This window comes from Apostichopus japonicus, chromosome 7 (genome assembly GCF_037975245.1).
Source record: "Apostichopus japonicus isolate 1M-3 chromosome 7, ASM3797524v1, whole genome shotgun sequence".
NCBI classification, from domain to species: domain Eukaryota; kingdom Metazoa; phylum Echinodermata; class Holothuroidea; order Aspidochirotida; family Stichopodidae; genus Apostichopus; species Apostichopus japonicus.
Window position 1 is genome coordinate 19,647,961 of NC_092567.1, and position 12,932 is coordinate 19,660,892.

The 12,932-nt window shown below is 37.8% G+C and overlaps 1 protein-coding gene and 1 long non-coding RNA gene across 6 annotated transcripts in view; one reads left to right on the forward strand and one right to left on the reverse strand.

The window, feature by feature from the left end:
* Positions 1 to 12,932, forward strand: part of LOC139969646 (uncharacterized) — a 335,050-nt gene that overhangs the window by 74,618 nt on the left and 247,500 nt on the right. The gene's annotated exons all lie outside the window — the stretch shown is intronic.
* LOC139969635 (MAP kinase-activating death domain protein-like) overlaps positions 1 to 12,932 on the reverse strand; it is an 84,806-nt gene that overhangs the window by 40,205 nt on the left and 31,669 nt on the right. For 4 of the 5 annotated variants that reach the window (XM_071974761.1, XM_071974763.1, XM_071974760.1 and 1 more), the window contains exons 6-10: positions 12,189 to 12,269; positions 10,768 to 11,100; positions 9,017 to 9,347; positions 7,418 to 7,566; positions 5,326 to 5,358 (exon numbers count right to left, since the gene is read on the reverse strand). In XM_071974761.1, coding sequence (XP_071830862.1) covers positions 5,326 to 5,358; positions 7,418 to 7,566; positions 9,017 to 9,347; positions 10,768 to 11,100; positions 12,189 to 12,269 — 927 coding nt within the window. The remainder of the gene's footprint in view (positions 1 to 5,325; positions 5,359 to 7,417; positions 7,567 to 9,016; positions 9,348 to 10,767; positions 11,101 to 12,188; positions 12,270 to 12,932) is intronic. The other variant, XM_071974762.1, reaches the window with a different exon arrangement.

The following is a 12,932-nucleotide window of genomic DNA, read 5'->3' on the forward strand; positions in this document are numbered from 1 at the left end:
ATAAGGTCAGTTATGCAGAGTAAAATACCAGGAAAAATTTCAATAGAACAAATAGATGAAAAAAGGAAAAATATAAAAAAAAAATTACATTTTGATAGAAGTACTGAAAGGAATTAGGTACAGGAAATCATGCCAGCAAGGATGGATTTTGTAAAGACTTGTAACATCTATTACGAAATGAATGTAAGAATATTGCATCATGTACCAGGAAATTCAAGAGCAGTAATTCTCTCTGAGGTATTTCAACTTTCAAGTATATAGAAAGTGCTAACTCTTGCTGGTAGTCAAAAGTACAATTGATGCTAAAAAATTACTAGCATCTGTTGCTTGAATAAACTTGTAGACAAGAAAGCTAGTTAACAAAAATCAATGAAGGATAAAAACAAATACCCCTTTTGGCAGTGAAGAGCTTCCAGCTAAAACATTTTACCAGTTGGGTTTGGACATTACTCAAAGTATGATACCAAACTACAATACTTTCTATGTAACGTACAGCTGCAGTAAAAGCAATGTTGATATTTCAAGCTAACAAGAAGATGGATCAGGAACAGTTCTGAGAATGATATGTCAATTTTTTTCAATGACTTTGGGGTATGAATTGCTATTTGAGGTGAAAAGTAATTTTCTTCTCCTTTCCTATACTCATTTTGGGGTAAAAAACAAAGAGTTGTTTTGAGAAATGTGGATAAGGTTGGAATAATTCCGCAATGGGATAGTAAAGTCACCCAACATTTGTGCAAGGGGAAACATCATTTGCAGAACACTGCCTTGTCTGAAACTTTTGAAAGAACAGAGATGCATATGTAGCTCAAACAGGCTTGATAAATGCCATGGCTTTAACCGTGCAAGTCAAAACTGCATAGAAAAATTATATCGTAAGCACTGACTTTATCCTGGAACTTTCTTTTCCTTCAAACGTTTCATTTTTCTGTGATTGCAGTTGGGTTCTTAAGGAGACTAATTAATGATCAAAACATAGCCTAAAGTAGATTATTGAGAAATTACTGTTTGTTTGCTCTCTAGAATGCTTAAATGTTCTTTTAATTTTTCTCCTAGCAATATTTGGTCAGGGTATTGAACCTTCTTTATGAATCATTAAATATCAATACCACAAATGATGAGAAAGTTGTCAAATTGATTCTGGAGATAATAATCCTTATTTTTTAATTTTTTTTTTAATTCATACTATGTACAATTATGGCTGAATTTGATAACAGTGAGAGGCAGTGTTGTAAGGTTCAATTGACTGGTCCACATGACTACAGGTGTACTTCACTATATACGTACATATAGTAAACATACACCAATGTGACAACAATTTCAAGACTAGCTGAGGTACTAGCTGGAGACTACCGTAGCTGAGGTTCCAGCTGAAGACTTGGTGAGATACTAGATGAGGTACTAGCTGGAGACTAGCTGAGGTACTACTGTAGCTGGAGACTACCGTAGCTGAGGTTCCAGCTGAAGACTAGGTGAGGTACTAGATGAGGTACTAGCTGGAGACTAGCTGAGGTACTAGCTGGAGACTAGCTGAGTTACTAGCTGAAGACTGGGTGAGGTACTAGCTGAGGTACTAGCTAAGGTACTATCTGAGGTACTAGCTGGAGACTAGCTGAGGTACTAGCTGGAGACTAGCTGAGTTACTAGCTGAAGACTGGGCGAGGTACTAGCTGAGGTACTAACTGAGGTACTAGCTGAGGTACTAGCTGGAGACTAGCTGAGGTACTGTGTCAACAAGGCTGCAAAATCCCTTGTTTCAAAACTCAGTCAATAATATTAAGTACTATTAAAACGACAGAGATGATCTCATTCAGACCAACAGTTGCCTGTCGCCTTAAAACACAAAAGATGACACAAAATATGTCGCACAAAAGATGACATCCTACATACAGTAGCCTGGCTGGAGGATTGATGTAGCTCTCTCGGCAACCTTATGTTTGACGTAAAGTACCTTTACGATATGAGTAACGGATGCATCGACCGAATGCCGAATTGCTGGCAATTCATATTTTTTGTTACATAAGGCTTTGTTAGAGCTGTAACACAAATTTCAAGCCTTGATATAAGTTTTACACATCTTCTCACAGTACTGGTCTGACTCATCCATAGTATCTGACGATTGAGTTATCTCTAACAGCACCATCATAGTCAATAGCATTACTCATCATACAGCAGCCTTCCATAATTTATATCAGCCATATATTCCTTAGTATACTGTATATGTGTACTCCTATTTGCTACATTCTGTTTTATAAGCTCCATTTTCTACTCTCCACTGCACTGCATGGAATATGAGCAGTTTGTCCATTTTGTACTATGTACAGCAGTTTGCTTTTATACGATTAACCAATAAATTATTCTGTTTTCATAAGTTATTTCCTGTAGGTGGGAACACATATCATTCTTGTCTACATTTCTGTAAGAATATAAGGTATATATATTAATGGCTTGTATTTTACATTGACTATTTGAAAACACATTATGCTATATATATATATATATATACCCACATTATCATTGCAAGTATAATTTATTGTTATTGAGAATACTTTTAACTATCAGAATTTATGCCATACCCAGATAATTAATTCAGTTCCCCAAAAAATTGGCTGAATAAGCCAGCTTTGAATGTAGTTACTATACCATACAATGATTCCATTTATAAGGTATAGCCCTGATGAGGTTATACAGTTGAGTAATATCAATGAATATTTTATGAGCTTTCCACTTCCACAAATCAAGTCTCCAAGCACCACACAGGTGCCTATCAGGCTATTATATCTGTGATGGATATACTGTACCCCGTATTGTAATTACTCTGAGAGGAAAACCCTCACATGCTATATGAGAGAATGTGACAAAAATGGAGGAATCTATTACTACAGTAAAACATTCTAATTTATGGGTTTATTTTTTTTTTATCTGGATTTACGAAACAGGGGAGGGCGACAAGTTAGGCATCAGTTTAAAGCTGTACGGGGGTTTAATTTGGTTCCTTCCTCTGAATGGTATAAAAGAAGATGCGGTTCCTCTTAACAAAAATCTCTCTATCTATATTTATTGACCAACTAAATCACCCAGGATGTGAAGGCAAAATGAGGTATAAACTTTGCAGGTCTTTGGATGGAAGAGATTTCATACGTTTAATACTTTGTGGGACAGTGTGTCTAATAGCAAAGACAAAAGTATACAGTATGTTGAGCACAGGAAACTGTATGTCCTAATGTCCATTGGCTGATATGCCATTTTCTACCAAAATTTGTCTTCATATTTGCAACTTTCAGAAGATAACAACTACCGTGTTGGAGTGCCAACCATAGCTAAATTTAACAGTACAAACTACAGCATTAATCTTGGAACTTGGAACTACAGTACCAAATTTTAGCAGGCTAGAATTTGGGGAGAATATTTATGATGATGTACAAATGGATTCATTAGCTATAACAGTCTTTTAAGCTCATAAATGTGGTGAATACATCTATGTTGTTGTCTATATTTCCAGTCATTTTATGTTAGATTTTGGTGAAAACTAAACTCAAATGGCTGCTTTAATGTGTATGCAGGGAAGCGGGGGGGGGGGGGGTAGTGTGGTGAGGGAGAGAGATAAATTGCTTTTAAACTGTATGTCCTAATGTCCATAGGCTGATATGCCATTTTCTACCAAAATTTGTCTTCATATTTGCAACTTTCAGAGGATAACAACTACCGTGTTGGAGTGCCAACCATAGCTAAATTTAACAGTACAAACTACAGCATTAATCTTGGAACTTGGAACTACAGTACCAAATTTAGCAGGCTAGAATTTGGGGCCAATATTTATGATGATGTCCAAATGGATTCATTAGCTATAACAGTCTTTTAAGCTCATAAATGTGGTGAATACATCTATGTTGTTGTCTATATTTCCAGTCATTTTATGTTAGATTTTGGTGAAAACTAAGCTTCAAATGGCTGCTTTAATGTGTGCGCAGGGGGGGGGGGGTGGTGTGGTGGGGGAGAGAGACAGATTGCTTTCAAAGGAAAGAGACAGCAAGATCCTTCTTTCTCAACAATCATACTTGAAGACATGATATGCATGCATGATTGATATTTGAGAAGGAAATAACAAAATTAAAAAAAAAGAAAAATGGAGAGCAAATAAATCATTCGATGACTGTTGAAGAGCTGATTATAATATTAACCCAAATTGGGGAACATTGCTTTCATAGTGTGGTAAGGTTTATAGAGTCAACCTTTTGCAAGGAAGCATAGCAGTACTGCAAGTGTCACTGTATGTAGGCAGGAGGTTCTAACAACAGCACTGGTGCACTGAACATTAAATGGCAGGCATTTTGAATTCAGAATTCTGACTTTATTCTAAATTTATGGCATAAATTTTGAATTTTGACAATACCAAGACCTCTCACCACCCACGCATCCATCCCCCCCCCCCAACCTCCCACTCAGAAACAAAGAAGATGTACATTAATAGCAAAATTATTGGGGAAAATTGCTTCTTTCATGACTGATTATTGTAATAATATGACCACTTCATACTACACATGAAGATCACCTTCAAATGTCTCATACATTAGCACGCCAATTTTTTTTCAATCCTTTTTTTCTACTTCAACAAGCTAAACATTGAAGCACCATGCAAACGTTCCACAAAATGTTTCCGTCACAGACGAATAATTGCATTTCCAAGCAAAGTTTCATACATTTAGCTGCATCAAACTAACTTTATTCAGGAGATGTAAAATAGAAAGAAAAAATAAAAGTTGATTTTTCAGTTGATTTGAACATTTCTCAGCTTGACCCGTTGTCAGCACATCTAGTATATTTGGAGGTCAAGCAGGCCGTGCAACAGACATACATTCTTTGCAGCTGTTTAAGGGTTTTACGGATGTGGAAATCAGAAAATGACTCCACGTTTGTGAGACGAAACATTTATTTAAGGCTCAAGTAGAGAAAAATCAAGTCATTTTTATGACTACTGATTAAGTAGCGTTACTTTTTCTAGCTCCCCCCTTCCAGCCCCCCCTAAAAAAAACAAAAATAGGGGAAAAGATATTGGAGAGGAAGAGACTGCATTTAAGTGAAGAAATATTAGTTGAGGAAGGTGCTAACATTTCATACTGTATGTGTTGGAAAAGAAAGGGGAAGAATTTTGGGGTTTTTTGCTTGTTTTTGTTAGATGATTTTTTTTTGGGGAGCAAAAATGAAAATAAGCGTAGAAGAGGGACAACAAGGAGATGGGGGAAGAACATGGGAGGCAGGCTGGGCAAATACCCTCTTACCATGCTCAAAATATCTGGTGACAATAGAAAAAAAATAATATCTTACATGGAATGGTAAGTCCTCATCTGTGGGTGAAGACTATGAGCACGAAGGAAAAAAAATAAATAAAGATAGATATTGGATTTCATGTACCGTTTTTTTCATAATTTGTTTTGTGTTTCCTTTCATGCCTCCATGTTAAGATGAGGGATTAAAACAAATGATTTGTGTTGCCTTTTATCAATTTAGTCGGTTAAAAATGGAAGTAGCAAGTCGAACAATACATAATGGCAAGTTCTGAAAATGTATCTAGCCCATCTTAATACTTAAAGCCAAATGTTTTGGTAAGTTTGTAAAAAAGGTCTCACTTTAATGTCAAGTTGAGTTTTTAATTCATAAAAAGATACACAGTAAGCTGTACAGGGTATATTCCAGTGGCAGTGAAGTTTATCATTTTCTATAGGTTGTTTTAAAACTTCCAGCACCCTTGAAAGTGAAAGTACAGTACACCATGACTTCTAGTATAGTACTAGGATGACTTCTTGAAATATCTTTATGAATTCAAAAGAACAATATCACTGCACCAGAGCTAACACAAATGCTTTGGTATTCTTTGTAATGAACAAAATATTCCTTTATCTGAGCAAATTGGCTCCGCCCCTCTCTGCTCAGTTTTCACTGGGACCGAGGGCGTGCATTCTACGTAAAACATGATTATATATATTATATTGTTCTAGTTTTTGCACTTGAAACATTTAGCAACTCATTTAAAGATCCATCCACCCATCCATCCATTGGGAGACAATTGTTTTTCTTTTCATGAGGTTTCTTCCCTTCTTTGGTACATATGACCCACAAACTTACCGGACAAACTCAACTGACAGAAATTCCGCTACGAATTATGAAGGACAAATAATGTCATGCTAGGTTATTGTATTGATTGTTAGTTTACTACTGCTTGAAAATGTCTTGATCATCTAGATCTGACCCAGTACTATTTCTAAATTTTTCTCCTCAACTATGGCCTTTAAACTCCTCACCAAAATACCAAATTAAGCTGATCAATGAAACTTTGTAGCAAGCAAAGCTACTAAAGACTGGATGAATAAAAAGCTTTAAAATTCTGTCAGGTCATATGTAGCTGATATGATACACTACCAAATGTCTATCTATGGTGGTCCATTAAAATCCTCAAAACTGAACAGGTTTTGGTGTTTTAACTCCATTACTCTCTTACCTGTCTCCATTCTAAATATGCACTGAAATCTCCCTAGCCTACAGAAGTTGGTAACTTTTCAGCACTTTAGCATGTTTGGGTGAGAGGAAGTTGACCTTTTGACCCTGAAGCAGGTCAATAAAGAGTACACAGTGCTAAAATGTTACTGAATTTCTGCAGGCTAGGTAGATCTGAGCACATATATGTGTAGCATGGAGACTTGTAAGGATAGCAGTGAAGTGAAGCCACGAAAACTGTGGACACTTAAAGGCATTGAAGACTCGCCCCAAACCGCGTGCCACGCTCTGAAAAAGTTAACTTTCCGTTGCTTGCAAGTGAAGTTTTTTTGTGTCGCTACAAAATGCAGACAGTAATGAAACGTGATACCTTGTTATCTTTTATCTAGACCTGAGATGTCCATCGCTGCTATGTACACTGTATTGTGGGTATTGACCCTAGCTGCATGTATTGACTGTGTACTAGTGTCTAATTACCGACGGTAGCAAGCTGTGTGTGTATTTTGTGGGATCGATGGTGGTGTCTAACACTTCTGTTACACCTCATTTGAAACTAGGTCAGATTACCGGCATGAGACATTTCTTTGTGCGCGATTCTTCAATGCCTTTAACATAATACTTACTGAGCCGCAGAACTTTGATAAGGAAGCCAGGAATACTGGGAATGAATTTCAATGATATTTGCATGACTTTTGACATTTCTAACCCAAAATTAATGACATTTTCAGGTCTGGAACCTGATTGTCAAATTTTTTCATGAGTTTTGCCGAATTTTTCGAAGACCCTAGGAAGCCTGTTCAGATGATGACAACTTTTGTTTATTGGCAGCTAATTAAGTTTAAAAAAAGAGAATTTATCATTAGTAGTATCACAAGGAGGGGGGTTGGTGGGGGGGGGAATTCTCTAATATCATAAATGATCTTACCTCCTGACTGCTTGATGAGTCACTGTCTGGTAGAGATTGACTGGAGTCATTGCGGGCAAGCTCTTGCGGTATCTGGAGAGAGTCCGGGGGTTGATAAACGGAGTGCTCGTCGACCTCGCTAAATACATGGGGAGATTCGTCATCGACGTCTGAAGGGAAGAAGAAAGGCCGCAAGAAATTAAACAACCAAGCCGAGACTGACCAAAATGCTAATTTATAGCCATTACTTAAAAGATGCATTTTCATTTAGTTGCGACCTGAATGGCGTTTTAACTTGCTTTTTTTCTTTCAACTATGAAGCCTACGCCTAATCTCATGGCTTCTGGTGTGGTTTTTTATATCATGAAGTAATTCATGTTCTTTTTCACTTATAACCTTCTAAATTATTGACCATCTGTAGTACCAAATAGTTCTTGCAGACACCCTGCAATGTGCAGCTTTAAGGCAATGCAGGAGCCTTCCTTGTTTCTGATACCATTTGACTAACCTAAACTTCCAATTATAAAACAGTGAGAATGGTAGATGTAACTGATACATTCAGGGCTAGAAATTTGATGCACAAGTCAGAAATGACTAGAAATGATGTGTTTTAAGGGTTTTACAGGTCTCAAGTTCATATATATACATGTAACTTTGACTATGTCCATCATACATTTTTTACATTGCTAGGTTCTCCTGCAAAGCAAACTTTCTCTGAACCTGTTTGCAAGGGCGTAATTTGAGAGGCAGAAAAGAAAACAAATGAGATAAGCAACTTTTTTACAACTTTTTTTGCAGCCCTTTGTTACCCCCTTAATTGTCTAATTATTAACACAGGCTGGAAGTCAAACCAAGATGTTGTCAATAAATATATATATATATGCTAGATTTGTCATTTTATGAAGATGATCAAATGGGCAGAAAAGCTCATAATCTGGTAAAACATATGAACAATATGTTATCTTATATCTGTTATGAGGTGAACAACTTTTAGGACAAATCCACCTGAAATGGCCAATGCTACAGTTTTATGCCTAATTCACAACAAGGTCTTCCTAGATCATTAAAAAAGACAATGTTGGTAACTTTAAGAAGCAGAACTCTTAGCAAGAAAACTACTTTCACCTCAGCATGAACTCTCACTTCCATGATACCTTTCCGATCAGTCCCCGGGAAGGATTGATCATGTGAGCGAAAAAATGCTACCGAATTCAAAACCTTCATTTACAATTCAAATGCTGACAACAACAAAAAATGTGTAAAAGTAAGTTGGCCTGACGTTTCGATCCTAGCAGGATATTCTTCAAAGGCTAAATGACAAGTAACAGTAACAGAAGGGACAAAAACACACACAGAATACAGACAGGTTAATGAGCATGGTGAACACAAAGAGATAGATGTAAGGGGATTAGTAGACAATGGATGGAGAGAAGAAAGAGAGAAACCAACAGGAGAAGAGGAGAGGTAGGAGATAAACAGTGGAGGGACAAAGAGGATTAAGGGAAGGTGGTAGGGAATAAACTGGAGAAGGATTAAGACAAAGGACAAAGACTTACTTTTACACATTCTCTTACACAGGCTCTCTTGTGTTTGCTAACAGTTTTATTTTATTTAAAATACCTTGCACATCTCCTTTGATGTCACTATTCATCATATCTGTGACTAAATCATCCAGGGAGGAGTAAGACGAGGAATCGCTCTCCGCCTCCGGTTCACTCTCGCCGCTCTCGTCCGTCGGGTTGGACGAGTCTGAGGCCTCTTCCGAGTTACTGGGAACTGCCGCGGTCAGGGTGCAATTCTCAAAATAGACTGCAAACGGGACGGGAGCCAGTTGGTCTCGGAACCATTTCTGTTTGTCCCCAATCATTTGAGGATCGAAGAGGCCGGTTTGAATCCGCAGGAATGTATGGTTGGTAGGATTGAGGCAGTATTCTCCAAAGTACTCTACAGCCTGTTAAAAAAAAATATTAAAAAAAAAAATTACAGCTAAAAAAAAAAAAAAAATTGCTAACAATAAAAAAATATTTAAATAATGTTGTTCCATTGTAAGGTGGATTTTAGACAGTCAACAAAACATTGCCTTGTTGATGTTCTTTAAAATAAATTTGTTTTCTAACCAAGTTGAATGCCACCCAAAAATAAAATTGGAAAGAAATTATGTATTATTGAATGTCTTGGCCAGATGTCTCCAGAGAAACATTAAATAAACATCAATGCAAAATTACAGTCTATGACGCAAACAAGAACCAGATTGGCATCATATTGCAGCATACAGTCAACCAATTTAGAAAACATAGGGGTAGAATGACTGTACCAATGTCAAATATTAGAAGAATTTGCTGGTGGTTTGATTGTCTTAACAGAAAGAAGAGATCGCAATGATATTACAGTTGCTGGTACATAGAGTTGTTAAGAAGAAATGTGTCCTGCATTGTAAATGATCACGCAAAATATGGTCTCTTCTTAATGAGTATGATTATATGCAACTTCTGCAAGAAGAGCTTTCATAACAAGTGCAGATATTGGCAACCAGCCGACCAACCAGAAGACTGTTAAAACTCCTAGGAATCCAAGGAAAGAAAACTTCAAACGACCCCCCCCCCAAAAAAAATGTGTGTGAGACACTTTGAATAGTAGAATGAGAAGGAAGAGCAGTGACCGGGGGGGGGGTCCGGTCGTAGAGGGCGCACAGTGTTATTATTTTACCAGGACTTTATAAGCACGGTAGAACAAGGTGCTAAGGTTGTGAGGAGACAGGTAAGCGAATATTGGCAACCAGCCGACTTACTTGTAACAACATTTACATAGCAGATAAGGTAAGGTGTTGTTTGATACCCACTTTGTACTTAAAGTAAACTTTTAACAGAAGTAATTTTAGTCATCAATGGATTTGTGTCATCTATTTCCTGTCCTATAAGGCATGGATTTTGATGTTTTGGTAGCATGATAAAGCTACACCTTAATTGACGATTTTATCAACGGTTTATTTGTGATTTTGTCTGTGATCTGAACTAGTAATCCTATATTTTCTCTTTTCTGTCTTGTTGTTGTTTTTGTTCAGTTGTTTGTTTTATTTTTTTTCCTTGTAAAGCGCCATAGAATATTGGTTTAGTTATGGCGCTATATAAATGCCTTATTATTGTTCTGTCATATCCCCAAATTGTAGAAAACACATCGATACACTTCTAGTGGTAGGATAATTGTTCGTGGGAAAAAGTTGCTAAGGGTGTAGATGGCTCAAAATGGTTACCCGTTTAACTCTAGATGCAGTGAAGCAAAAGTGCTAAGGTTGTGGTGAGACAGGTAAGAGGGGAAGCGAAATAAAAAAAATACTGACGCTTCTACGAACGTGACAAAAGACCTCTGCCTACCTGAGTTCTGGATAGCGTGTCAATGAAATCTGTTTTTATCGGTCTGGACGCTAGGAAGCTGTTAACTTGAAACGCCACCACCGGCCGGGGATGCAATCTCAGGGTCCTTGTGTGTTCCGTGTGGTTGCCCAAGACGTTTGGAGATAGAAGGAACTTCACCATGGCGACTCTGGTTGCCACGTCGACCGAGTCGACATCGTTACCGAATATGTACTTGTTGAAGCTGTTGTCGGGGGGCGTGTCCCTCTGCCGATTGATAGCTTCTATCTCACCTTGAGCTTTGTCAAAGTCCTTGATTGGAGGCAAATAGTTCAAACTCATGCTTGCTAATGCCTGTAGTGAATGCAAATATAAACACAAAATTCAGATCTTCAAGTTTTATGATTCCTGCAATGTGGAGAGGCTAAGGAGCAAATTTCAATGGATTCTTTCCTTACATTTTGGTTGTCCGAAAAATCAAATCTGGTTGTCTGTAAAAATGTAGCCAAATCTTAACAATGACCAGTATGTCACTTTAGGGTGTACGCTGTAGGGGAGATGTGTGGGTTTGTTGAATAGAACAGGAGCAAATCTTTATGAATTTTGTCTGGTTGGCAATTTTGTTCTGCCAACCAGGCTTTTACATTTGGTTGGATTTTTTAAAAAACGGCAAATTTGGTTGTCCGTACAAATGTAGCAAAAATGTTAACAATGACCAGCATGTCACTGTAGGAGAGATACATGTGTGCATTAGGTGAAACTAAACTTCTGCCGGATAACCTCCGTGCAGCTGATTTGGTTGTCCAAACAAAAATTTGGACGTCTTGGACTACCATTAAAAAATTGACCTGACTCTGTAGTTCTCAGTTTGGGACTATATGGGGACAGAGCCTTGCAAAACTTGTTATTTGCAGAAATACCTGTAAAACCTAAGCCTTGGTTAAAGTGCCAAAGGGGCCAATTTCCTGTTGGTCGTCAATGCTGCAAGTTTTTTTGGAGGCACCAAATACACCTCGCATTCTCCTCCCACCTCCCTTTTGCCACCTTCATACTTCCTCCCTCTAACCTTCCCCTCCTCCTACTGTAGGTTTCCCTCTTAGCTCCTTCCTCTCACCTATTATCTCCTCCCATTCTCCCATTCTCCCTCCTCCCTTTCCTCTAACCACCTCCCTCATCCCTGTCTACTCCTTCATACCCCTCCCCCCCCCCCCTTCATGGCTTCTTTCAGGCCATGGTGATGCCATTTGGATCAACGAGTCAGGAGCAATCTATATGCCCCAGACCATCCCTGCCTCTTATTTCGCTTGACTGTAAAGCAATAACTTCTCTTTCACCTCAGCTGGCCTAGACTAATAAATCAGGATTTTATCTTTGTGGGATTTCGTAAAATAACTCTGCAGATCTTAATCAGCATAATTTGTGAGTAATTTGTTACTAATTACCTGTTTTAAGTGGGTTTTGAGTTCCTGTTCCTCTGGTTCAGGTAAGATTGGAATGATTTCTACTTTTCCTGATTTGGTGATCTATGGGAAAAGAAATAAGTTCCAAGTTTTAAATTAGAGTATTTCCATTGACACAAAATACTGATGTCATCCCTCTTTCCTTAGTTGTATAGTCCTAAAGATATTGGCCAATTGCGAGTACCTGCTGAAGGGCCACTCAATACACTAAAACAAATGAATATGAACTTTTCGCTTAAACATGAAACATAGAAACATGTGACACTGGAAGGTAAAAATTGCTGTTAAATTAGCCAGGAACAAAGATTTCTGGATACCCATGTATGATTAAAAGAGTAAAAACTTAGTATTTGTAAACAAAAAGTAAAATGTTTGTAACCACATAACTGTACTTCTGTTAGATTGAGTGGTAGTGGGTTACCAGGACATTCTAGGCACGGTAGAAAGAGGATGCTAAGGTTGTGGGGAGACATGTAAGCGAGGAGCAAAGTAAATCCAAATGACTGTACTTCTGTTAGATTGAATGGATGTACAGTAAGTCGGCACAAACAACATGCTGAATACTGCAAGTATCAACAATGTGTGGACGACGGCCAAACATGGTGTCTGCTCGAGACCTAGAAGTGTGATGTGCAGTTCGATCCTTCAAAATTTAAATGACCTTTGAACTCTACAAAAACAATTCAAGTTTTTTTACTCACTGAGGTGGATCTATAAACCTTGGGA